General features: G+C 50.7%; 1 protein-coding gene across 1 annotated transcript in view; it reads left to right on the plus strand.

Moving 5' to 3' along the window:
* The first annotated feature begins 249 nt into the window (after positions 1–249).
* Positions 250–25188, plus strand: part of Pde10a (phosphodiesterase 10A) — a 263627-nt gene continuing 238688 nt past the window's right edge. The window contains exon 1 of the mRNA XM_076858046.2: positions 250–1129. Within this exon, the coding sequence (XP_076714161.1) occupies positions 250–1129 (880 nt within the window). The remainder of the gene's footprint in view (positions 1130–25188) is intronic.

Genomic DNA, 25188 nt, shown 5'->3' on the forward strand with positions numbered 1-25188 from the left:
GCCAGCCAGTAGCCAGTCGCGGTCGCCCGGGACTCGCCCCCCAACCCGGGGTCCTTCAGCACCCGAAGCTGAGCACCATGTGAAGACCCGGCCGGGAGGGGCTTGGGAGACAGGCTAGGAGGACCAGACAGGCGCTCGGGCCGACCGGCCGAGGAGGGCAGGTCCTGCGGGGGCGGAGCCCGCCGGGTCCGGCTCGCCGCGCCCCTCCGGCCGGCGGCCTGCCCCCACGGCGGCCCGAGGAGGAGGGCCATGGCCAGCCCTGCGGAGGCTCTTGCTCCCCGCCCCCAAGCTCCGTTGCCAGAGGCTGGGGACGAGCCGAGCCCCGGCCCCGGCAAACTCCGCCCGGAACCCCGGCGCAGCGCGGCCGGCGGGGGGAGCGCGGCGGGCCCGGGCCTGGCCCCCGAGCGGCCTGGCCGCGGCTGGGCCGAACGCGCCGCGCCCCCGCGACCGCCCCCCTCCTCGGCAGGCCGCGCCAGCCCCGCGGGGGTCTCCGGCGCCCTCTCTGCGCTCGGTGCCGGTGGCTGCGGCTGGGTCGCTGCTCGTGCTCCCTTCGCGCTTGCCTTCTCCTCCCCTGTCCCCTCCTCCTCTCCATCTTCCTTTTACTTCTGGCCGCCGCCCCCCCTGCCCCCTCCCCCTTTTCTCTCCTCCTCATCTGCCTTTCACCTCCCCGTGCGTCTCCCAGGAAGGGAGGGCGCAGCGGCGGCGGCTCGAGGAGGCGGCGGCGATGCTGGCGGAGGAGGAGGAGGAGGACAAGAGGCAGCTCCCTTGAGCGTCCCCCCCAGCAGTAGTCACCGCGGCGGCGGTGGCAGCGGCGGCGGGCGGCGGCGGCTCTTCCTCTCGCCTGTGCTCCAGGGCTTGCTGCTCCCAGCCCGCGCCGGGCCCCGGCCGCCGCCGCCGCCCCGGCTTCCCCTCGGCCCGATCGCGCGCCGCGCGGGCTCCCCTGGCTTCGCGGACGCCGGCGGGGGCTACTCCGGCCCCTCGGGCGGCGGCCGAACTCCGCGGCGGCTGGGAGGCGCCAGCTTCGCTCTCGCCGCCGCGTCGCCGCTTCTCTTCGGCTCCGACATGGAAGATGGACCTTCTAATAACGCGAGCTGCTTCCGAAGGCTGACCGAGTGTTTCCTGAGCCCTAGTAAGTGCCCTAGCTCCAGGTTTCCGGTGGCTGGGGCGTTTCTCGCTCTGTGGGGAGCTGTTGGGGGGCTCGGACCTCGGGGTGCAAAGGGAGCTACTGCGGTGGGTGCGTGTGTCAGAGGTGCTTAGCGCCCAGCGGCCCTTCAAGGGGGGGGGGAGCAGCTGGTGGCCCCTCGGTGGCCAGCGGGAGCGTCAGTTAGCGCAGGGGCACCGGGCTTTCCCAGGACTCGCGTGCGCGCAGGAAGGGTGTTCTTGTAGGGCCGCGAGAGCCGGGCTTTTAATCGGGACTTGCCTCCTGTCTTCGCCCCCAGGGGCAGGCTCCTGGCTGCACTGACCCGGCACGTATTTCATACTCTCAACTTTGTCACCGCTTAAGCTAGGTTTCTCTTTCTTGAGCCGGTGACCTCTTAACAGGAGTAAAAGCGTTTCCCTCCACTCGGGGGACCGGCCCTCTGGGTTCCTGTGACTGGGGTGGGGACAGACCAGAGTCCTGGCACTCTACGCTTCCATACCCTTCTAGTGACCGTGTTGGAGAGTGTGGGCCAGGGAAGTGGAAGTGGATGCCCCCCACAAAGAGGACGCGCCCCCACCCAGATCGACCTAATGCATACCCGGGTGTTAGCTGGTGCTTGGGTTGGTAATAAAAGGGAAGGACAATGGGGCGTTAGCGTGGAAGAAGAAGGCGCCTCCGGTTCCAAATCGCCCTTTCGGACTTGGTGTGGCCACTCCGTCTCGCCACCCGCGGGCGCGCGTCTGAGAGCGCGCTGGGGCAGGGGCGACAGAAGGCGTGTCACGGGGGAGGGGGACCAGATCGAGCAGAAAAGTCAGGGCAGAGAGAGCTTCGCTAGAAGCTAGGAGGCAAGCGGGAGATGTTGAGGAAACCCGCGCCGGATGCGCAAAGGAGGGAGTCGCCGCTGTCGTTGATGGAGGGCGAGCGGGGTGAGGACAGGAAAACTGGGACGGGAGGGGGCGAGGCGGGACCAGGTGGGAGCCTCCTGTGGTCCCGGAGATGCTGTCCGCGGAGCATAGGGCGACTCCGGAGTCGGCCGGCCGGGCGCGGCTCCCCGCGGCCCTGAGCGCGGCTAAGGCGCCTCAGTCCACCGCGTGCGCACCCGAGCCTTTGTCTGCTCCTCGCTGGCGAACCGCGTTTCCGCGGCGCTTTCTCCGGGCAGGATCTCCTCCAGGCTGCGGTTAGGCTTCCCGCTCCCAGCTGCTGCACACTCCCTGACCTCAGCCGACCCACGGCTCGCTGGCACTAGGGTCGAGCCCCTCCCCACGGCCGGAGCTCCTCTGGGCTTACAGCCCGCCCAGGCGCCTTTGAGGTGCAGCTGCCAAGGGCGGGCTAGCCTGTCCCGCGCGTGGCTCTTCTGTTCTCTGAAATCCCGCATTCCGATCGTGGACCAGTACTCGATAGCCTTGTGGCCTCTTATTAAATTTGTTTGCGGGTTCTAGCTGCTGGCGGCAGATCTCTGCTTGTACTCGCAAGTTGGCTTGATTGCCCAGCAGGGCGTGGGCCCTGTACTCCCAGCTGACCTCTTAAGTCCTGTGGCTTCCCCCAGGTATCTGCTTCCACACCCAGCTTCACATGTGAGTTGAATTCGTGATCCATGGGTACTAAAATTAAAAAGGGATGTGTGTCTGGATATGAGTATGTTCATGGAGTGAGCTTGTGGCCCTCAGATGTGGTCAGCAGAGAAATTTCATACTTTGTGTAAAAGACCCTATGAATTGGTCATGGATTAAAGGTGGTGTGAGAGTGTGGTACCCTGCTGTCTGTCTGGGGGGCTTTGGAGTAAACCTAAGACCTGGGCTAGAACTGGATTTTCTTAGGGTCCTCTTCTTGGTGCACTCTAGAATTCCTTTTTTACAAAATAAACATCATCTTCTCTCCTATGACAAGGGATTGGGGATGGTGTTGAAGGCTGCTGTACCTTGCAGTGACAAACTGTCTTGGGGAAGAAGTGGGACTTAGGCTTAGGGGTATAGGTATTTGGAAGGAACACACTTTTCTGGAGATGATGGTGTTTGTTTTTGCTCGCTGCTGTGACGTCTGTCTGTCCTGGCTGGTGCTAACATGGTGATGTACATTGTGGAGCAGAATAAAGATTAGCAGCCCAAGACAGGTGCTTAAGTTGTCTCTGAGAAATCATGGGCTTTCCCTCTAGAAAGACAGAGCACCTAGAGAGAGGGCCTTAAGAGGCATCCATTCTGTACAGAGTTCCTGCCAGGAGAAGCCAGCTAGGAAGTTACACCTGCCCACTCTCCCTTGGAAGCAGTTTAGGGTTCAGCTAGGAACAAAAGGTTGCAGCTGTCTTATTTGGGACTTTATACTAAGATAGTAAATGTTAAGATACTTTTAAACAGAATCTGTAGGTAGAGTCTCCTCACTCAAGAATGGGAAGAGGAAAGTGGTCCTATAGGGAATAAGCATCCACTGTTGGGATCTTTGGTTCTGTCTGTTGTTGCTTTAAAAGCCACCCTGGTTTCAATTCCTAAAGTAGTTGAAGCTTGACAGAATTTTCTAATAGTTTTCATGAAAGTCAGCCTTTTGGAAAGAAAAATTGCCACAACCAAGAAGTCATCAGGGACCACAATTTCAGACACTGTTCTCCCATTCACTGTCACTGCGTCTGTAAGTGGGCCTTTTGGAAGGAAAAATTTCTGGATACTATAAGAATGTAAATGTGCCTGAATGTCTTTGGACTTGTCTATGTTGAGTATTTACTTCCCATTTATTTCCTTCCTTCCTTCCTTCCTTTCTTTTTGTGGAAAGGAGGGTACTGGTATGGGATTGAACTCAGGGGCACTCAACCACTGAGCCACATTCCCAGCTTTATTCTGTATTTTGTTTAGAGACAGGGTCTCACTGAGTTGCTCAGTGCCTTGGTGTTGCTGAGGCTGGCTTTGAACTCCCGATCTTCTGCCTCAGGCTCCCTGGTGGCTGGGATTACAGGTGTGTGCCACTCTGCCTGACTTACTCCCCATTTTCTTTTGATTGATCTTTTGGTCTGATAAGTCATGTACAGGCCGCTAGGTCCAATAATTGTACAAATACTTTTCATTTGGATGTCTCTTAGTTCCATTCCTATGTTTTGGCTCTGCAGTTTGGTTCACTCAGTCATTCCCTGAAAAGACACTTCTTCCAAAGCTGCTGCCCCTAGCCAGGATGTGGATACAGACTGAGCAGAGCCATGGACCCATCCTGGGGGAATTTGCCAACTGTGAGAAAGAAGAAAGTGCCTGGAAGTGGGTTGGTGTTAATGCCCAGTGCTCCAAGAGGTCATTGGTCTCTATGCCTGATGCCCTTGCTCTGTGTCTATTCCTGATTTTGTCTGATTTTTCTGTCATCTGACAACCACCAACTCTTCCTCAGACATCGAGCATCACACTCATTGCTAGGAGAGCTGCAGATTGCAATAGGAGTCCTATCAGGTGTCCCAGAGTGAGTACAGTGAATGTCACTTTGCAGTGTGGTGAGCGTGTCGGATGTAGAGCTGCGAAGTTGGGCTAGGATAGGCCAGTATATACTGTGGCCAGTCTTCCGTAACAAACATAGGCCGTCTGCACCAGGCGGTCAGTGCTGTCGCCCCAAGGCCCCACAACTTGAGGAGGTGCCTGGTGAGTCTTGCATGGGACATATCTTGAAAGAAACTTGGAGGCTGAGTTGAGAATATTGCTCTAAGGACACTCGGAAACCACAGATAGCCCATACAGAGAATGCAGGGAAAGCACGCAGGACAGACTTGTGAATGCAGAGTGCAAACCCTTCAGACTGCAACTGTTGTATGTTTCTCAAATATTCAAAACAAAATTGTATTTGTCAAAACTGGAGTTTAAGCACACTTCACGCCCATCTCTAGCCACTCTGTTTCCTAAGACGTGGGAGTTGTATGGCCAACACTGGACTGGACTCAGACAAATGTAATCCTTTTTAAAGAGCAAATGTGCTTAGCCCTTAGGAGCTACACTAGGCTTGACATCAGTGTACTCCTGTGGGCTCCATGAGGCTGAAGCTGTAGAAGAAAATAAAGTCCACAGTGCAGTATTAGAAGAGGGTTTAGGCCAGCCGACGGCCAACTGGCAGCCTGCTGGTGGGCCTATACAGGGTACACTGTAGGAGGGAGGTGGAGATGACAGTCGCCCCATCTGACAAGCAGATACAGATGCTCTGAAGAACAGCCCAGCAAGGCCTTGAGGTCCTGCTAGGCTGAGTGTGAGTGGCCAGTGTCATCGACTCTCCGTGGAGGATGAGCTGTTTATTGAGTGGGTACTCAGTCCAAAGGGCAAAGTTATTTAATCTGGGCAGGATTCGTTGGGTTATTAATCATGTACTCCCATGAAAATCCATCTTTAGTGTGGGGGCGGGGGAAGAAAAACAACCCGTACTCCTTAAAAGTGGTTGAGAAGCAGTAGAGCTATTAGAAGATAGTGTCTTCTGCTATTTCAGCCTGACAAACTGGCTCTAGATCATTTTTGCACATAAACCATTTTCTGCCCCATTAGGAGACAATGCAGTGCAGTGGGTAGTGAAGCAAATGTTTTCTTTAGTGTAAAGCAGGTGAAGCGTGGCATGTTGAGCACTTCAACAATTCATTCACTGTGGGTTCTTGTTTAAAAACAGCCCATGCAGTCTGAGAAGGGGAGAAAAAGTAATTTTCTTGTAAAATGAATATTTTCCCTTAAAAGGAAAACAGTTGTAATCCAAAACATTTTAATATGCTTTTTAAAATGTAGACCAAACTCCTGCAGCTGATCTTTTTCCAAGACTGTCTAAAGTAAAACTCTCAGGGACAGAAGAGCTCAGGATTTGGAGACAGGGCAGCTGGCCTCTAGGGTTCCTGTTTATCACAGCATGGGCCACTTTCTGGACTCACCCTGTTCGTTTGCTGGCCTCTGCTTATTGCCCATGCCCTCTCTCTAGAAGGCAAGCTCAGGGAGAGCCTGGGGGCGGGGTTTGTCTTTTTTGGTTATAAGTGTGACAGTGGCTGACACACATGTGGAACGTATTCATTTATTTTGTTGAAAATCCAACAGATTCAGACAACATGGAACATACTGCCTGTACTGCCTGTCTTCAGAGAACCTAGACTACCCAGGAGCATGCACCTAAAACGTGCTCTGTGTTGTAGGACCTGGGATTCAAAGGGGTGTGAGACAGAAGCAGCCCTTGCAAGGGGCAGTCAGCCCCAGGGGACAGCCAAGCTCCACTTACTGTCTTTCTGAGAGAGGGCTGATAGGAGCTCTGGATGCAGTGAGAACCTGACACTCTGCCTGGCAGGCCCTGCAGAGACTGATCCAGGGAGGCTGCACCCAGGCTGGAGGGTGGAGAAGGCGAGCCCCCCTCCCCCCCGGAAACCCAGGGGAGGCCTTGCAGGCTGGGAAAGGTACCTTTCACCATAGCAGGTGGGATCAAAACCTGCAGCAAGGTGGGGAAGAAGGTAGGCAGATGGAAGAAGCATGCTTTGGGGTGAGCTGAACAATTCTCTGGCTGGGTGCAGTGGCGCACATCTGTAATCTTAGTGGCTTGGGGGAGGCTGAGGTAGGAGGATCACAAGTTCAAAGCCAGCCTCAGCAACTTCGAAAGACCCTGTCTCAAAACAAACAAACAAACAAGCAAGCAAACAAGCAAACAAACAAAAGAGCCCTCTGAGGACTCTTCATACCCACATAGGAATGGCAGGAAGACCACCCTCCCTCCTGTGGGTGGGAGTCTGTGTGGCTGGGGCAGAGGGCTGGTCTCTGTGCAGAGTCAGAGAAGAGGTGGGAGCCTGAGCTCAGGCCTGGACCAGTGAAGAAGAAGCCGGGGCGGTGAGAACAGAAACCAGAGGGGGCAGGAATGGTAACACGATGGCTGGACAGGGTAGGTGACCCTGGCTCTTCAGTTTGGGGTTGAGCTGTTGGGTGGTGTGAGGTAGGAGATAAGGGAGGGGTGGCCACACCCGGAGGAAAAAGCATCAGCAGTGAGCACCTATGTGTTCCCAGCGGTGGGAGTCTCAGCCATGTGGCCCCTGCTTCTCGCGCTGCAGGCAGCGGAGCTGGGCAGTGAGTTGCAGCTGAGCATCCACTGTGGGACCTTTTCAGTGTGGCCAGTGTGCCTGTATCAGGGAGAAGATCCCCTGGGGGACGCCCCCGGGCTGGAGGGGCAGGATGAGGCTGCATTCCTGGAGCCCACCAGAATGTGGGCATGGAGAAAAGCCGCAGTGGTGGGGGCCAGAGCAGGGCTTTGTAAGTCCGGGAGAAATTACCTCTCACTCCATGTATAAGGCCTGCTGTGGGAAGGTCTGGAGCTCGTGGTCCTGTGTGACTGATGCTCTCAGAGGCTGATCCTGGCTGTCTTTGGTGACTACTGTAGGAGCTGTTGTGGAAATAGCTTGAGAAGCCACTGCAGTAGTCAAGCCAGGAGATGACAAAGGTGACTTGGACTGGGGTTTGAGGCCAGAAATGAAATGCAGTGAGGGTGCAGAAGGCACTCAGAGGCAGCAGGTGGATTGGACACGTGGAGGAAGCGGGGGGACTCCAGAGTGGGATCACAGTGGGTCGCGGGTGGAGCTGCCCATGGGCGGGAGGCCTGCAGCAGCAGCACGGGGCGGGGCTGGGATCAGCTCCCTTTGGCAGTGGCATCCTGGAGTGCCTACGCCACAGCATGCTGGAGACATGAGGAAGGCTGCTGGACAATTTGGGAATCAGAGGCTGATCCCAACTCGAGGTACTTAGAGCCGGCGAGTATGTAGATAGGTCATGTGAACTCTGGGCAGGTTTTGAGGGAAACACAGGCGCTGGTTGTTGAACAGTGCCTTGGTTCGAGCAGTGGAAGTGCTCCACAGAAGTTTGATGGGTGAAAGCAGTGACCCTTGGAGACTGTGAATTGCCACCACTGAGGCAGTAGCTGAAGCCACAGTTGGGGGTGCAAATGGGAAATGAACAGAGGCAGTGGGAAGAGGGCAGAGGACAGACGTGACGGGAAGAAAGAGCAGTGGGATGATCTGAGCAGGAGCCTTCTAAACAGAGGAGGAGACATGGAACAGAACAGTCCACGGAGCCCAAGGGAAGAACCTCAGGATGGAAGAGACCAGGTGCCCCAGAGACCAGGTAAGTCCAGCATCTAGCATGCCATCAGCGGCTGAGCTGGCAAGATGACGGAAGCCCGCTTCAGTGGGGCGAGAGTTGGTGGCAATGAACGTATCCTAGGGCAGATTTCATCCTGAGGGAAGAAAAGCTGGGAGTTGCCCTCAGAGGCACCAGCCGATGAGCACTGGCTACCTCCTAGGGGAGGCTTCACTAGAGAAGGCTCATTTGCTAAAGAGAAGGAAGCTGAAGCAGGTGAGAGCGGATGGAACAGCCCCTTAAAGAGCCAGGAGGAATGGGGTGCCGTGCACCCGCAAGAGCTTAATGGAAACTGTCCCCTGAGGGAACTGGGGAGAGTGGTGTGGATGCTGATACCCTGTTGTTAGTGGGCTGGGGTGGGCACCAAGTCTACAGTGTCTCAGCAGACAGTTTCTGCCCATTTCCCTTGAGGGCAGCACCGTGGTCATCTGAGTGTTGGCTGTACAGGAGGCAGGCACAGAGAGGCTTGCAGTGGGGGTTTTGGGGGGTGGGAATGAGCTGCCCACTTGGGAGGGATGGGCTAGTGACCCCCAATTAGAGCAAACACACAAACTCTCTACCTTTGAAGGATAGAAGGAGTCAAAAAGACACGTACTTGGAAGTTCTCAGATTCACGTCCTGGTGAAGAGTGACCAGCAGGATGACCCTGGAGTGGTGTCTCCAGGGAGGAAGGGTTTTGTTTGTGGAGTGATGAGAGGAGGATTCCAGAGGGAAGAGAGGAGCTGGGTAGACACAGAGGATTCAGGACAGGTGAACTGGGATGGCCGTGTGGCGCGGGGCTCTGGACAGCAGTGAAGAGGGCAGGACACAGAGGGATCTGGCAGTCAGGCACCAGGGTCTGTCTTCCTGGGAAGGTTGTGCCATGCTTTATGCAGAGGGAAGGGTAGGTGCCAAAGGCACGTGATGCACAGATGTCTATTGCCTGCAGTGCCTTACTTACTGTCTCCTTGGTGGCAGTAAATGTCATGAGCCCTGTCCCTTACTTTTGAGGAGTTTCTGTCTGACGAGGGGTCCAGGCAGGTCAAGGTGACGAGGGTATGTCTTGAGGCTTGACCTTGGGTAGAGGAGTGCATAGTTGGGACGGGCACATCTTGGTGGCACCCCACTGCCCAGAGGGTGCTGCCAGGTCCTGAACGTGTCCCTGGTCCCACCTCTCGTTTTCCTCAGTGTGTTTCATGCACCACCCTGCCTGAGGTTGGTGAACTTCTGCCCCAGGTCACTCTGTCTCCGCTGACGGGAACCTTCTCTGGCTGGGTGGGCAGCTGCCTGTCCTGTCCCCTGGAATCCCAACCTTCTCTGAGGCTTCCTGGTCCTCTCACATGCTGCAGTGTCACCTGGTACTGCCAGTTTTCCGCTTGGTGTCCCCCCCCCCCCCAGCCTGTGTGTGTGCCTTGAGGGCAGGAGTGGGTTTTGTTCAACTTCTGAATCACAGTACCTAGCACACTGCCACCGCAAGAAGTCCAGTGAAGGAATACGGAAGATGTCTAAGTGGCGGAATAAGAGTGAAATGGTCCTTTAAAATATTCATTTTCTTAAAAGGAAAGAAATAATGAAACAATGTGATGGTAGGATTTTGCTGGCATAACTTGAAACTTCGTTTGATTCATTATTTTTTTTCATGTAGTCTAAATACACTCTTTGGCACCAGTGCCTGGGCTTCTGCGTCACCGGGAACACGGTACTTCACACTCAGTGAGGTCAGCAGGGAGCGGCCGCTGGAGCCCAGGGAAGGAGGGAGGTGTGTGCTGGGTTGGGGGAGCTTCAGCTTTCTTTCCTGAGGCCACGAGAAGACACTGTTACTTGGATGAAAACATTTGCTTCATAGCAGAGACCAGTTTGCTTGTAAAGTGCTAGAATAATGCTATATGTTCGGATATATTATACATAAAAATGCAAGCATATTTAATTTTATTTTTGCTACCAGGGATTGAACTCAGGGGCACTCAACCACTGAGCCACATGCCCGGCCCTATTTTATTTAGAGACAGGGTCTCATTGAGTTGCTTAGCTCCTTGCTGTTGCTGAGGCTGACACTGAACTCAAGATTCTCCTGTCTCAGCCTCTGGAGCCGCTGGGATTATAGGCATGTGCTACTGTGCTTGACAAAAAAAAAAAAAAAAAAAAATGCAAGCATATTCGGCTTTCTTAAAAAAATTTTTTTCATTGTAGATAGATACTATACCTTTATTTATTTATTTTTATGCGGTGCTGAGGATTGAACTCAGTGCCTCACATGTACTTGGCTAGCGCTCTACTCTGAGCTACAACCCAGTCTGTATTTGACTTTTTATAGTGAGCAAGTATAGTGTAAGAATCAGTTTTGCTAAAGAAAAATTTCCTTCAGTGAAAAGAGGAGCAGGTAACTTGCAGAACTGCAGGCTGGGGTGGGGTGCAGGGGGTGCAGAGGGGGAGAGCAGCATGCTTGTGTGGAAGGCAGGTAGTGCTTATTTGTCTGTAATGCAGATTTTATGCTTTTGCAATGTTGTTTTAGCAGATTTTAGAAAGAAAACTAAAATGACATCTGAAAGGGCCCGACGGTATGGTTCCCTGGATCTGGGAAATGTGTACTTTCAGATGTTGTTTTTGTCCCGGGATCAGAAGTTCACTTTCAGAAACATTTGTGTCTAGTCAGTCATCATGTCTTTTGGGGATAATACTCTGCTTCTTGTGATTAACACGTCATTTAGTTTTTCAAGGTAGATGAAAACCTCAGTAATTCCAACAGTGTGGTGCTGGCAGGTGAATGAATAGTGGACAGCTGATGCAGAATAGAAGAGCCGGAGAGCAGACACACAGAGGAGTCCAGGATACTGTCAAAGGGTCATCTTGGGTGCAAGGAGGAAAGGAAGATGGTGGAGAAGACTATTTGGTAAAGAGTGGGCATCTGACCAAAAAAAAAAAAAAAACATAAAATGGGATCCTTCTGCTGTATCCAGGATACATTTCAAATGGATCATATACTTAAATATAATAAAAGGAAACTATAAAAAGAAAAAAAGGAAATTCCTTTCCAGCCTTAGAATGGGAAAAACCTTTTTAAATGTGACTCAAAGTCCAAGGTAATCTACATTAAGGAAACAAAACAACACATCTTCTCATGGCCTTGGACAGGACCAGGGAGATCCAGAGCAATTCTGGAGAGCCCCAGACAGCGGCTCCGATGCCTTTCTGGCCCTCTCTCCATTCCTGAGGTGTTTTAAGCTCAAGCAGCATCAAATTACTAGCGGTTCTTGAACTTGGAGAAAACATGTTCTGCTCCTATCACAGCTCAGCACTGACTCTCTTAATATAGAAGAGCTCCCAGAAATTGTTAAGAAAGACAGCACCCACAGGTAGTCCAAGAATGTGAGCAGAGTGCATGGAAAAAGAGAAGTAAATGACTCTTTAGAAAATAAGAAGATGTGCCACTTTATTTCTGATAAGATAAATGTGGTTTTAAATAACACTAGGTTCCTTTTTCACCTGCCAGGTTTATAAAATTAATAAACTTTGAAACCCACAGTTGGTAACTCCAGGAAGAGGTAAGCACTCCTGTGTTCCCTGGGGGAGTATCGAGGGATACAACCCTTGAAGAGGGCAGTTTGGCAGTATTGATCATTATGAAAAATGCATGTATGCATTGAACCAATAATTTTACATCTGGGAATATATACTCACACAAAGGCAAAATGACTTAACAAGGTATCACATAGTGCATTATCGTTTGAAGTAGAACATCCATCCGAAACAACCTATAGTCTACCAGGCTCGGCCTGGTTGAGTAACATTTCAACAGTAAAAATCAATACGCCAAAGATGCATTGGTACACTAAAAACACAGGGTGTGACACCCACACATACTGAACTCACATACATATCATACACACACACACTTTTGTGTTAGAAAGGACAATAAATGCACAAAGAAACTAGGAAGACACACAGAAAACTCTTAATGACCCTGGGCAGTGTAGGGTGCCAGAGGAGGGACAGGGCATGGGTGCGCGGGGAGTGAGAGTTACAGGGAGACATTTCAGAGAGTATTTTCTGGTTTTTTGACTTTTGGATAATATTACTTATTTCTCTATACAGAAATTACACTTAAAAATAAACAAGAATTTGCCAAAATGCCACTTGTTTAATCGTGAGTTCCTTTACTTAGTTGTTGATGGAGTTTTGTTGTTTTTTCTTGTCTTCTATTGAGATCACAGCTTTGTCAGATTCTAAAGTTTGTTCAGTTGACTTCTGCCTTCCTCTAGCCTCCCACTTACTTCTCCTACACAAGATCCCAAATGTCAAGCTATGAATGTTAAAAAAATCACACGCACCACTACCCCTCGGAGTTATCAGCTCCTTTTCTACGTCATGCACATATTTGCGAATGGAAAAAAAATCCCTTCTATTTAATGTAAGTTCTGACTCTGCTTGTCGATAGCTTCAGAGTTAAGATATGAACTATTGTTTAAATGGTTGGAGAGCTGCCCAGCCAGATTCATCTGGCAGAAATAACTACATTTTGGCAAGAAACCGAACGTCTTCGCTGTGGGAACATGAGCTTTACGTTCGAGCCTTCTCAAGTGAGTGGAAACACACTTCCAGCGCTGTCACCACTCAATGACACGGTGCTCCTGGCTGTGGACATTGGCTATCCCCACATGACAGCCATGTGATTATTAATTTAGAGCAGGGGCGGCGGGAACTGATGACCTGTGTCCTTGGCAGACCTGGTGGAGCTGAGCGGGAGCCGCTGTCCCGAGGTGCCGGCCGTCAGGAGCACCTGCCCAGAGAGCCCTCTGTCCAGCGCAGGGTGGAGCATGAACTAGGCAGAGGTTCCCGTTTGATCTCTCTCCTGCCTCTGTGGTGGGTTTGGAGGGAGTGCTGTTGCCGTGTCTGTCTGGGCGGCTTCTTCCTCCCCGTTAGCTTCTCTCCTGGGCCTCCACGTCAGCCCTGCTCATGTTCCTATGTCTCCCTAATAATGTTGACCTTTTCTTTGTCTTATCACTTAATATAATTTCCTCCTAGTCCACCCCGGGTCTTATTTTAGCTGCAGCTTCCTTGTAGTCACTGGGTTTGTGAGGACCCTGACCTAGCCTTTGCAGTTGCCTCCTGGGCCTCTGCTGTCTTCTCCTGTGGACCTGCTGGGTTCAGAGCAGCTGGTCCTTGATGCATGGCCCAGGTCTGGGAGGCAGGGCCCTGTCCCCCTGCCCAGGCCGGCCTCCCTCTCTGGGCCGTTCTTCTGCTGCAGCTGTCTCTAGCGTGGGGTCTGGGCCTGGCTGGGGAGAGGGTGGCCTCTCAGCCCTTCATCGTCACAGTGCCGTGGGTCCTAGAGGCCGGCAGGCCCAGGGAGAGTCTGTGTGGTAGAGGTTCTGCTCTGTGGATAATATCAGCGCCCTAGTTTGCTACCTTCCTCATCAGATCTCACTATATCTGAGAGTTCTGGCACCTTCTCTGTTTCACAACTGTTCTGTTCTTTTTGTCAAATGGGCCATCATTAGGAAATCTGTCAATTTTTTTCCAAGTGATTTTTTAGATCTTCTTTTTGTGTGTGTTGGTACACTTTTAAATGTATCCTGGCCAAATCTTTGAGATTCAGAGTTGGTATAACTTCTAATATCTGGGTCACAGCTGGTGGGAAGGCCCACTTAAGCTAAGAGGGCGAAGTGTTCAGCACCAGGTTTGGAGGGTTCCAGCTCTTTCCGAGTTCCCTGTCAGAGCGCTGGGCTCACGTGCAGGGAGATACGCTAACTCTCATTCATTTTTTCCTGTTGGTGCCGACGCCTGCTGGTCCTTGGCAGTGTTTACCCTGTGCTCTGAGCCTGGGTGGACAGTCTGGGGAAGGGTGGACAATCTGGCGGTAGAGACATGGACACACCTCTGCTGAGCCCACGTCAAGGGAGCCTGTGGCACAGCTGAGCGGCAGCAGCCTTGCCATCGCCAGCTTTCCCCGAGGAGAAAGGAGGTGACGCGGAAGTGACCTGGTGTTCGCTGGGAGCCTGCAGCAGAGGAAGCAGGGACTCACCAGCTGGTCATTTCCTTGGGCTCCCAGCCGCCCGCCCACCAGTGTCTCTTCTGAAATGGTGGCCTGGAGCCTCCCTGACGTCTGGGGGGGGGGTGGAGGGAGCCTGGGGAAGGGGAGAGCGGAGCTGCCTGGGGGCTCCTGTGGCCAGGAAAGGTGTTCTTTGTAGTGCAGGAAGCACAGCTTCTGGGAGCGCTGTGGGCAGGAAAGGCCAGCCATCCAGCAGCTCCACCTTCCTGGCAAGGCATGAAAGGAAAATGTGTTGAAATAAAAGGGAAGAATTTTTAGAAAGAGAACGAATTGGGAAAAGGGATCGCCATTAGAACTCTTCCATTTAGGGGAGCCCATTGGGAAAGTCTGGAATAGTTCCCCTTCACGGGACCTCTGCACCTCAGAGGAGCCGCTGCCTCTCCTCCTGCCCTCTTCGTGTCAGCATGGCCCCACTCCAAGCAGGCATTTCTGGAGGGCCTTCTGTGTGTGGTAAGGGAAAGCTGGGTGGCCTCCGACCCCGGGGCCTGGTCAAGGACACCTTCGACTGCCCTGTCCCTCTCTGGACCATCTCCAGTGGGCACTCTTGCTTGTACTGTTTTGTATGTCTGAGGTTTCCCCTCGTAACTGGCTATTGCTTCGTTCAGAATTTTGTGGATTTTTGGTCTATGATATAAATTAACTACTAGTGATCTTAGTCCTATCAGTAATACAGTTTTTTTTTGAAATGTGATTCATTCTAAGAAGAAAAGTGAGGACGTGCCTACAGGCAATTATCTCAAGAGTAAGTTTTGAGAAGGCTACATTTTAAACCCCTCTAAAAACATTCTACATCTGGTTTGCATTTATCGGAAACAAAGTTATCAATAAATTATATTGTTTTGATTCAAAGCTATAAATTATCAGAAGAATTACATTTGTCTGTTACTGTATTTTCGAATTTTTTTTGGCCCCACAGAATGGCTGTGTGTCCTTAAAAAGTTACTGATTGGCTTGTTTTCCAGTAGGCGATTTCTCCTAAATACCAAGAGAAGTTTCAAGTAGACACCACCTGCTCAGCCTTGGCTGGGGCTCCTCCTGTCCTAGGTGCTGCAGAGGGCACATGGTGGGAAGTGTGTCCTGACAATTGGCTTCCTCTTCCTCGGCCTGCTTGGCAGCGTGAGCTGAGACTTGCTGACCGCCTCCCATGACCAGTGGAGTGCGCCACGGGAATCCCCTGTTGACTGACGGGTCACAGGAAGCATGGCGCGGCCGGGAGGCCTCTGTGGAGGAGAGCTGGCCTCAAGTTTCAGTTGTTCCCTTTCTCAGGGCTCCAGTTTCCTGCTCTGCAAAGTGGGTGTCCTGACAGTGTTAGTTTTCCTTCAGTGCTTTGTGTTCCAGAGAAGAAAATCACAGCCTTATTTTAAGTCATAATACTTTGAAATTTTCTTAAACTGAAAAAAATATTCCCTCTGTATTGCATACGAGAGGCTGGCTTTTTGTAATATAAAAAGAAGAAATGCAGGGCAGTGTTCAGAAATCCTTAAAATGTTGCTCTTCTTTTTTTAAGTGTTTGTGGCATTAGGAAGAGCTCTGTAAATGCGTGTCTTGCTCCCCAGGCGGGGACGATCTTTGCCCTCCGTGGCTGAGGCTGCCTGGGCTGGCCCTCTCTGTGCCAGTGGCCCACTTTCCCGAGGAGGCTTGGTGTGGTCCTATTTTGGGGTCTGACCCGCAGCTGTGCTGGCTGGTGACCTTGCTCTCTCTGCTGGTTCCCCACCTCAAGTAAGGAAGCCAGCCTCAGGTAGAAGACATGAGGCTGTCCACAGTCGTTAGGCAGTGTGTGGTGACATGAGTTAGTGTTTAAGAAGCCACCAGTGCAGCTTACACCAGATATAAATGCGGATGCATCTGTGTGGCCTGGCCAGCCTCTGAGGTTGTTCTCTGAATTACTTTGTTTTCATTGAGAAAGATTTCTGTGAACTCCAGGGTCTTAGCCTGGGTCTCTCTGAAATCAGAGCCTGATGTGAGGACAGGCCGTTTCATCTGGGAGGTGCCAGGAGGGAGGGAGTGAAGCAGGAGTCACAGGCCCAGGGGAACCCTGCAGGAGGGGAGCCATTAAGATTGCCCATGGGGCAGTAAGGGCGGGGTCTGGCAGGACCCTCCCTGGGGACAGGAGCAGCAGTGCTCTGTGCCTCCTGGTGCTTTGTGCTGGCAGGCCGGGTGGGCGTCACGGCCTGGCCAGCAGGGTGGACAGCAGGCAGTGGGGCCGGGTGTGCCCTGCGGCGGGATGCTGACTCCCTCAGCTGAGCTGGCCTTGGGAGGGACAGGTCATCATCACTGGAACAGACCCCGGAGGAGGGCCAAGCGGAGGTGGCACCGAGTGCCAGAGCTCTTGCTCCTGGCGGAACTCCAGAGTAGACGACACCATTGTCTTCGTCCCTCTTGTGGAGTCTGAGGCATGTGGCTCTTTAAAAGCCTTCATTAATTCTGAAGTTTTTCTTGAGGACTTTATAATCCACACAATTGCACTTCTTATTACATCTAAGGTTTTGAGGCAAAATCATACTTAACAGAGGCAAGGCCTACCTTCGCTATCGATGAAAGGCTAATTTATATTCTGACTGCTGTTAGGCAAGAAAATTCACATTGGAAAAAGGGTTTTTGCCAAAGAATTTGGAGAGAGAAAAGGTTTTCTGATAAATTCTCAATTAGTGAGAATGTTCAATTGAACTAGAACATTCTATGCAGAGAGCACTCAAATTATCAAGGATTTCCACTGTTTTGATGCTTCTAGTCTTCAGCTTTTAAAAGCGATTATTCTAGGTCTTGCATTAAAACCACAAGGGGAGTGCAGCTGTCCTTATGAGTCGGCACAGATGGGATTTGGTTTAGTGAAATGTCTTATGGCTGCATTTTTCTGGATCAGAAAATTATATAAAGTAAATGATTATAAATTAATGTAATGGTTACCATCTAGACTACTTTAAAATAAATACTAGAAATAGCATATTTTATCAAAGCAAATATGTGCAATTATTGTCTCAGGACAGGGCTAGCTTCCCTGTGGGGTGCAGGTAGTGTCTTAGGCTCTGGGGGCCTCGTGTCTTCTGTGGCCTGCCACTGTATCAGGAGCACAGACAGTGCAGAGACAAATGACTCGTTAGGTGTGTTTCAACAAAATTGAATCAGAACAGCCATGGGCTGGGCCCTCCCTGTGTTAGAACACATTATTTTTAACGAACACAGATTTCTCCCTTGGGGACTTTGGGGAGCCACTGTATGTCAGTGGAAAGAGGTCCCATCACCAAGGTCACCCAGTCTGGGATGTAGGCCCAGCCAACCCCTGTGACGTCAGCCCTCTTGTCCAGGTGCCACCTTGTATGGGGCACAGTGCTCTGCCCCCACATTAACTTCCCTGGGGAGCCAGAAGGGCAACATTTCGAAGAAACGGGAATTGTAGATTTTCACATAGATTTATGTCACTGGTTTTCATGGTTCTTAGAGTTTTATGGTCCTGAGTCTCTGTTTACAGACGAAAGCAAGGGACTCCAGTACAAACACGGGCCTGTCCCTAAGAACTCTGTGGCGCAGGTGGCACATCTTCCGGCAGGATACTCTAAGTGTCTTTGTGTGGCGGAACTGGATGGGGGAGAGGGCATCACTGTATCCTTTCTTGGGGGAAACCACACCCATGTCCACCGAGGTTGCTGGGATCTTGCTCCATGGCCACACCCATGTCCACCGAGGTTGCTGGGACCTTGCTCCATGGCCACACCCATGTCCACCGAGGTTGCTGGGACCTTGCTCCATGGCCACACCCATGTCCACCGAGGTTGCTGGGACCTTGCTCCATGGCCACACCCATGTCCACCGAGGTTGCTGGGACCTTGCTCCATGGCCACACCCATGTCCACCGAGGTTGCTGGGACCTTGCTCCATGGCTGATGTCTCTGTTTTTCATCCTGGCTGGGTCGTCGAGGCCCAGTGCAGGTCTGGGTAGTGCACCTTTGCTTGTTACTGGGCCATGTCAGGGAAATTACAGCAGGCCGCACTCGTAGTATGTGTGCTGCTTCTGATAATATGTACCATAGTTACGGTACCTTGCTGGGGGGTCATGGCTGTGTTGGGAGGAGCAGGAGGAAAACCATTGGCAGTTCTGCTCGCTGGCGTGATGCTAGGGTGAAGTCCTGCCAAGGAAGACTCTGCACCCCATCCTATGGGGGCTCTGGGAATGGAATCCTCCCCAGCTGTCTTCAGATGGGGGAAGATGCAGCAGGAGGCCACGTGGACAAAGGTGACTCTAAAGGAATCCGTTCCTTAGAGATGGAATTGCCTGACATCAGGTCCGCCAGCCCCGCGTTTTTACTTTTGTTATGTAAAATTTTACTTTGAACTAACATGATAATTCTGTATGTTGGGGACATGTGACATTTCTATGTATGACTTTGTGGGATGATTTGTTCAAGCTAATTGTCATCCATTGCCTCACCTGCTCAGCAGTTGTTCATGGTAGGAATATTAAAAATCTAGGTAGAGCAACTTTGAAATACACCTTGTTGTTAAATACGGTCTCTGCTATGCAGATCTCTAAGGCCCAGTCCTCCTGCCCAGCTGAAAAATCTTGTAGACTTTGATCAACATTTTCCCTGTCCCTTTACCCCAACCTGCAGCCCCTGGTGACCACCCTTCTGCTCTTTCCTTCTGTCATCTTGACTTTTTTTAGGCTTTCACATGAAAGTGGAGCCTGTGGCGTGAGTCTTTCTGGCCTGCGTATTTCACTCACCTCCTTTCCTTCCCCTCACTGTCCTCTTGTTTCCAAGAGAAGAAAGGCATGCGTCTCTTCTACCCAGAATCCCCTACGGTTCCATGCCCCAGGGTCTCAAAACCTCTGGGGATCTGAGAAGCCTTGAACCTGAGGGAGAGGCCAGGGACAGCCGAGCAGGTAGACTTCATTTCACCACTCACAGGCTCATGGAGAGATTCTGTGTCTTCATCCCCGTTGACACACCCATCGACACACTCGCACCTCCATCCGTCCGTCCTTCCACCCACCCACCTGTCTATCTAGAATCACAATTCAGAAATGAGCAGCTGTCACAGGGATGCAAGTGAGAATATGTGTTTAAACTATGAAATAACCCTTTCAGACAGAGCCTAGGTCTGATTCAGCATTTGGCTCAGCAGTGAAGACTGGCTTTCCAGGAAGGTTGTGTGGTAGAAAGACGACACCCTGAATGAGCTTTTCCTTAGCTCCAAGGTTCTGACAAAAATAGGCCTAAGGCATATTTGCTAAAGAAATATATGGGAACGCATATCATTTGCAACTACGTAAACTCACAATAAAATTTTTCTAGGTGAACTTAAAAATGTGTGATAGGGTACATTTTATTTATTTATTTATTTGAGGTATGCTGCAGAAGAATAAATGATGTGAAGGGTGCCTCAACTCTGAATCCCCAGACTGTGTAGAAGTCAGCTCCCAGGCCGGCTGGCATTCTCCTTCCTGGGGGTATCTGAAAGTCACAAGGCTGGAGGAGGAGAGCCAGCAGGTGTGATTTGGCTTTTGAGATTTGGCTGACAGGCCTCCCTCGTGGGGGGACGGTTGTGGACCTGTCGGTGTTGTGACCTCAGCCAGCCTATATTGTGGAGTCCAAGTGACCAAAGCAAGTTCAGTGCTCTGGACACTCATGTAGGGTGCTGCAGCCACATGGGGCGTTTGACAGCATTTCCCTGAGTCGAGCAGTGGGGGGGGGCATGTTTCTGGTGTGGGAGCCACATGTGAGGCCTGAAGAAGGGGACTTGAGAGGCACACAGGCGGATCCAGGTGTGGCGGGTGAGGGTGGCGGCTTTGTTGGCACGCTGCATCTGCAGAGTCAAAGCAGTGAGTCATGTTCCCGGCAGATGAGCAGATCATTCAGGACCACGTGCCCTCTTGGTGGACCGAGGGAGTGGAATGCATCTGAGAGTGTGCCTGGGATGCCCGAGGTTGGTGTCCTGGAGGAGAGGTTGTGGGTGCTGACTTCCAGGGGACACATCAGCTGGAGAGTTAAGAGGGATGAAAACACGCTCTCCAGACAGGGAGAGATTTTCTGTTTTAAAGAATTGTTTTGTATTATTTTTCTTATTTGGTTCTTACAACAGTCCACAGAGGATGAACGGTAGCAGAGCGTGGCTCAGAAGCAGACTGAGTCTAGAGCTGAAGGCAGGGGGCCAGGACTGCGTGCTCCTGTGCTCAGAGGTGGCAGGAGTCTCTGTGGTGGCATGGGGGACGCGCTCCCATCAAGACCAGGCTAATCATGCCGTGTAGGTGAGCGTGCGCAGCCTGTGCCTCCCAGGCCGAGGCTGAGCCCTCCCGGGTATGCAGCGTTTCCCAGAGTACTAGAGTGTGACTTTAGGCCACTGCATTCATTGAGTTATTTACATAGAGACCTTTTAAAAATGTGTGATGCTTTTCTTAGATATAGTATTTCGAGTCTGATACTCTGCCTTTTTACTTCATGAGCATCAAATATTCTTTTCTATAATCTAGAAATGCCTCTGAATCTGCCAGCGTGATCAATGACCTCAGGTTGTGGTTAGGCATCTTGTTGACTTTCTTGGGATTTTCCAGGTATCAGCCCCACGTGCCTCTGGGAGAGTCAGCTCCTCCCTCTGCTGCGGGCTGCCTTCCACCCTGCTGTCTGGTGATCAGGTGACCAGAGGCTGGGCAGCTGCTAGCGAGTTTGAACATGGCAGGGAGCCGAGAGCCTGCTACAGGTATTGCCACTTTCTGACAGCTCTGCTGAGAAGGTGGACAGCGGATCAGTGATCTTAGAAGCATGGTATTTGTTTTTCTTGTGAGTATTGGGAATGTGTCCCTGTAGCAATCAGTACCAAGTTATGGTGCTCACAGGATGACTCGCGTTAGTCCTGCTGATTATATGAGCCGTCTTGATAAGTAATTTTATAACCAAATTCGCCAGCTGTGCCATCTGTGTTGACTTACATCCGAATCCTGTAGCAACAGTGCTGCATTGTCACACTCACTTGACATCCAGATAGGGTGTGGGGTAGTTTCAGCTCTGTAGAGCAGGATGCTCTGGCCAAAAGGTGGAGGGAGGAAAGCCATAGTGGCTCTTACAGCCACAACGATGCCCAGAACTCGGCTTCCTGCTTGCTTAGCTTTTGTGTTCTTTCACCTCTTCCTCAAGCTTAAGTATAAATGGTTTCCTTCCCAATTAGGAGATTCCCCCAAACTGAAAATTTGGTGGTCTTGTTAACAAAGTAACATGAAATCTTTGCTTGTAAACCTTTATAGATCAAGAGTAGTAAGATGTGCTTGTTCAGCATGTCATTTGGTGGAATAAAAAAATGTGTGGTTGGTGATATGTAAAGACCTTAATATTACACAAGTAATAATAGTACATAAATAGAAAAGCATGTGCTTTTAAATGGATTTTTAAAAAACTGATAAATGAAAACCATTATATCCTCTGTGATTTGAAAGACTTTTAGCCTCCAAAATACTTTAGTGTCTGGAAACTTCACATTAAGTGTGTTTCTCGTGCCCTGGTAGAAAAGAGGAATTTGCATGTAACTGGAAGCATGTCCATCCTTTTGGTGTTACATGGTACATGGATAGCTTTTTTTTTCTTAATATTTTTTTTAGTTGTAGAATGGACATAACACCTTTATTTTATTTATGTGGTGCTGAGGGTCAAACCCAGGGCCTCCTACATTCGAGACCAGCGCTCTACAGCTGAGTCCCAGCCCCAGCCCCACATGGATTTCTTTTTATGTCTCCCTTCCTTTTTTAAACTGTATTAACTACAGGTGAGACTTCTAACAGTCATGGCTTCCCATAAAAGTAAGATTAGTCTGTGTTTTCAAGTGTACAATCAAGATGCTGGGTGGAAAACAAAGCTGAAGCCTGGCAATAGAGAGCGTTCACAGCCAGCGAGGTCAGGGGTGCAGTGGTCAGAACAGGACCTCTGGGTCAGGTGACTGGAGAGCACTACTGGACAGTGTGGAGTGGGCTCCTGGGCCACTCGCTTTCTAATGATTTCCCTAATCCCACATGTGCCTTCCGCCCGCCCTCCCTTTCTGTTCTGGATAAAGACAAGTAATAAATATGAAAGTGCTTTGTAAACTGTAAAATTCAGCACAAATAGGATGCACTGTAGGGCACTGATACAAAACCTAGGGGACAGTTAACTGTCCTCATTGTTATGTAATATTTGGTGGAAATTTTATGTTCCAAGCACTTAGAGACTCCAGTTCTCCTTTAGTGTGGTAGCTAATTTGCCGTTGTTGTTGAATATTCTATTTTAGATTGCTAGGTAGGAACTCAGAACATACCTTATTATGCAATGTGGGTGTTGTGTGGGCAACTTAACCTTGGGATGACGAACTCAACTTTTAGCAGCTTTGACTAGTATATATTTAAGTGATGAAGTTTAAGATTTCATACTATTTGCTTTTTAAAAATTTTACTTTTTGCATTTATATATACAGTAATGTGAGCAATATAAACTATAAAGATTACATGATCTATCTCAACAACCAGTGTTAATTAGATGACCTGCACCTGGAATGGGTGCATTCTTTCTGAACTCAGCACAATGGAATAAAAGGTATAAGAAAATTAAACAGTTTTTCTTTTAAAGCTAGATTTTCTTTGATAGGAAATGACTGACTCCTTCCTCCTCCTCCCTCTTCATTAAAATCCATTTTCACTTAGCTTTTATTTGCATTGAGTTTGGACCCCTTCTGTGCTTAATCAGAATTGTAACCTGGAAATAAGAGAGAGGGTAGAAAGGTTTTCAAACCGAAAGGGTTAACTGCTTCTCTCTGAGCAAACAGTGTAGGCTTTCCACTTGGACCTTTCACAGAAGAGTATTAGAATCTGATTAGATAGCATTTGGAGTTGGCCCCTTCCACCCAGCACAAAGAAATCCTGACCCATTTTTAAAAAGAGATATTATTGACAGCAAGTGAAGGGCTGGATGGAGGAAATGAGATGGGGATGGAATAAAAACCTAAGGGGAAGTAGGAGTGTGGAGAATAATCGCTAAAATGCATTTTCTTATTTCAAGGGGTAGGAGACAGGGCACGTTTTTAGAAATTAATTTTTGGCTGTGTAGTAATTCATGGCAGATTTTGCCTTCTGCTCTGGCATGCTGCCTGTATTGTAAGTATCATTTGCAGAGAGTTCTCTGAGGGCTCTGTGAAGGCTCTAGCTCAGGTCTGGAGGACTGTGGCCAGCTCGGGTCTGGGCTGCTGCACTCCCTCCTGTGCCCTTTCCCAGCCCTTGGACAGGAAGCCTTGCTGTGCCCAGCCTCTTGCAGACCACGAGAAGCCATGCCTGGGAACAAGGGGGCTTCCCTGGTCTTTGTGATCCTGGGGTGCTGCCTGACATGTGATGGTGCTCCAGAAGGTGTTCGGTGGACATCGCTGAGTGTGTAGCTTTCCTCTTCATGGCTGCCATGTGTGGGCAGTTTTCCAGTCCTGTGAACGTCACTACCATCACCAGAAAGCTCAGGTTTGGATGTGGCTCAGGTCACCCACACAAACAGGCATTTGGCCAGGATAGTGCTTGCATGCTACTGGCATGTTGGTGTGGTCATAACACATGGTCTGGACACATGGTCCAGAACACAGGGCCCATGGGGTGCAGCCACTCTCCCAGCAGAAAGGTGGGCGGTGCCCAGGTGAGAGCCGCTGTAGCCACAGCTGTCATGGTGGAGGCAGGTGATCCTCTCTAGCCTGGGTCTCCATGGGCACTCTTGGCCGTCCTGCAGGGAGTGCTGGCTGAGTGTGCCTGCCCCGGCACAGGAGGGCCCAGCTCACAGCAGCAGCTTGCACCCTGGCCCCACCCCACACTGTCTGTGAGAAATCAGGTGCAAGCTTCTTTTTGCCTCAGCCACCTCCTCTATAAAATGGAATAAAGATGATGGTCCCTTTTCATGGGGCTTTGGGAGGATTAAAGTTGCTGAACAATAGGAAGGTCATCAGCTGTCCCTGTGGGTCCCAGCAGGCCTCTGGGAGGCAGGTGCTGGTTCTCACCCTTTCTGTGACAGACAGAAAGTTCTGAGGTGTCAGGAGGCTTGCCTATGGGGGGAGAAGGGTTTGTGAGGCAGGCAGTCAGAACAGTGGGCAGAACAAGGCCCAGTTAAAGTGCACCCCATCCCCCCTGCTCCCCCCTGTCGTTCTTCACAGTTGGGATCCTGCCGGTGTGTGAAGGGTGGTCCAGTCTCTGCAGGATAATTGCCTGCAGGACAGCTGGCCTTTTCTGGAGGTCAGGCTGCAGGTTCTGTGGGAAGCTGAGGGGACAGACAGCTGCTGTTCTGGGACTTACAGGACCCCGGAGGAACATGTGGAATGCCAGGTTTCCCGTCAGGCTGGTTTTGAACAAATGTGAAGATTTTCCAAAAAGCTGTCGATTAGGACAAGATCGGAGTGCTCCTTTTCAGTAATGACTGTTTAATCTTCAGAATTCCATAGCAATAGGAAGACTATGGATTTCATAAACCTAAGTGAAAAACTATTCCTTTTGAGTTTGGTCCTCATAAGAGTCAGTTGGAGCTTTGTTGAGAGGGCTGTGTGTGAAAGTGTCCTTTTCAAGCCGTCGGGGAACTAGCTTCTGTGTTTGCTATGGGGTGAGCATATGCAGTCTGTTTCCCGTGGCTAATCTTGATCCAAGTACAAGAAATTCAGGATGAACAACATGCATGACATGCCCTAAGTAAGCAGGAGAATACGAAGATCGGAATCAGTAGAGAAATGAAGCGGGGCTCAGGAACTTCCTAGAGGTCACAGAATGGCTCCGGGCACACTGAAATGCTTACAGAATGATAGCACTCAGCTTTCCATATTTACAGTTATTGGGAGTGTTTCTTTTTGAATCACTGCTTATAGGAGTTTGCCTAATTGTGCAGTATCTCACATTTTCTTTTTAAGAAAATGGATTCTTTTCCATTGAATTAAATGATGATATTTCTACCTCTTTCTTTTTG

Source organism: Callospermophilus lateralis, chromosome 6 (assembly GCF_048772815.1).
Source record: "Callospermophilus lateralis isolate mCalLat2 chromosome 6, mCalLat2.hap1, whole genome shotgun sequence".
Lineage (NCBI taxonomy): Eukaryota > Metazoa > Chordata > Mammalia > Rodentia > Sciuridae > Callospermophilus > Callospermophilus lateralis.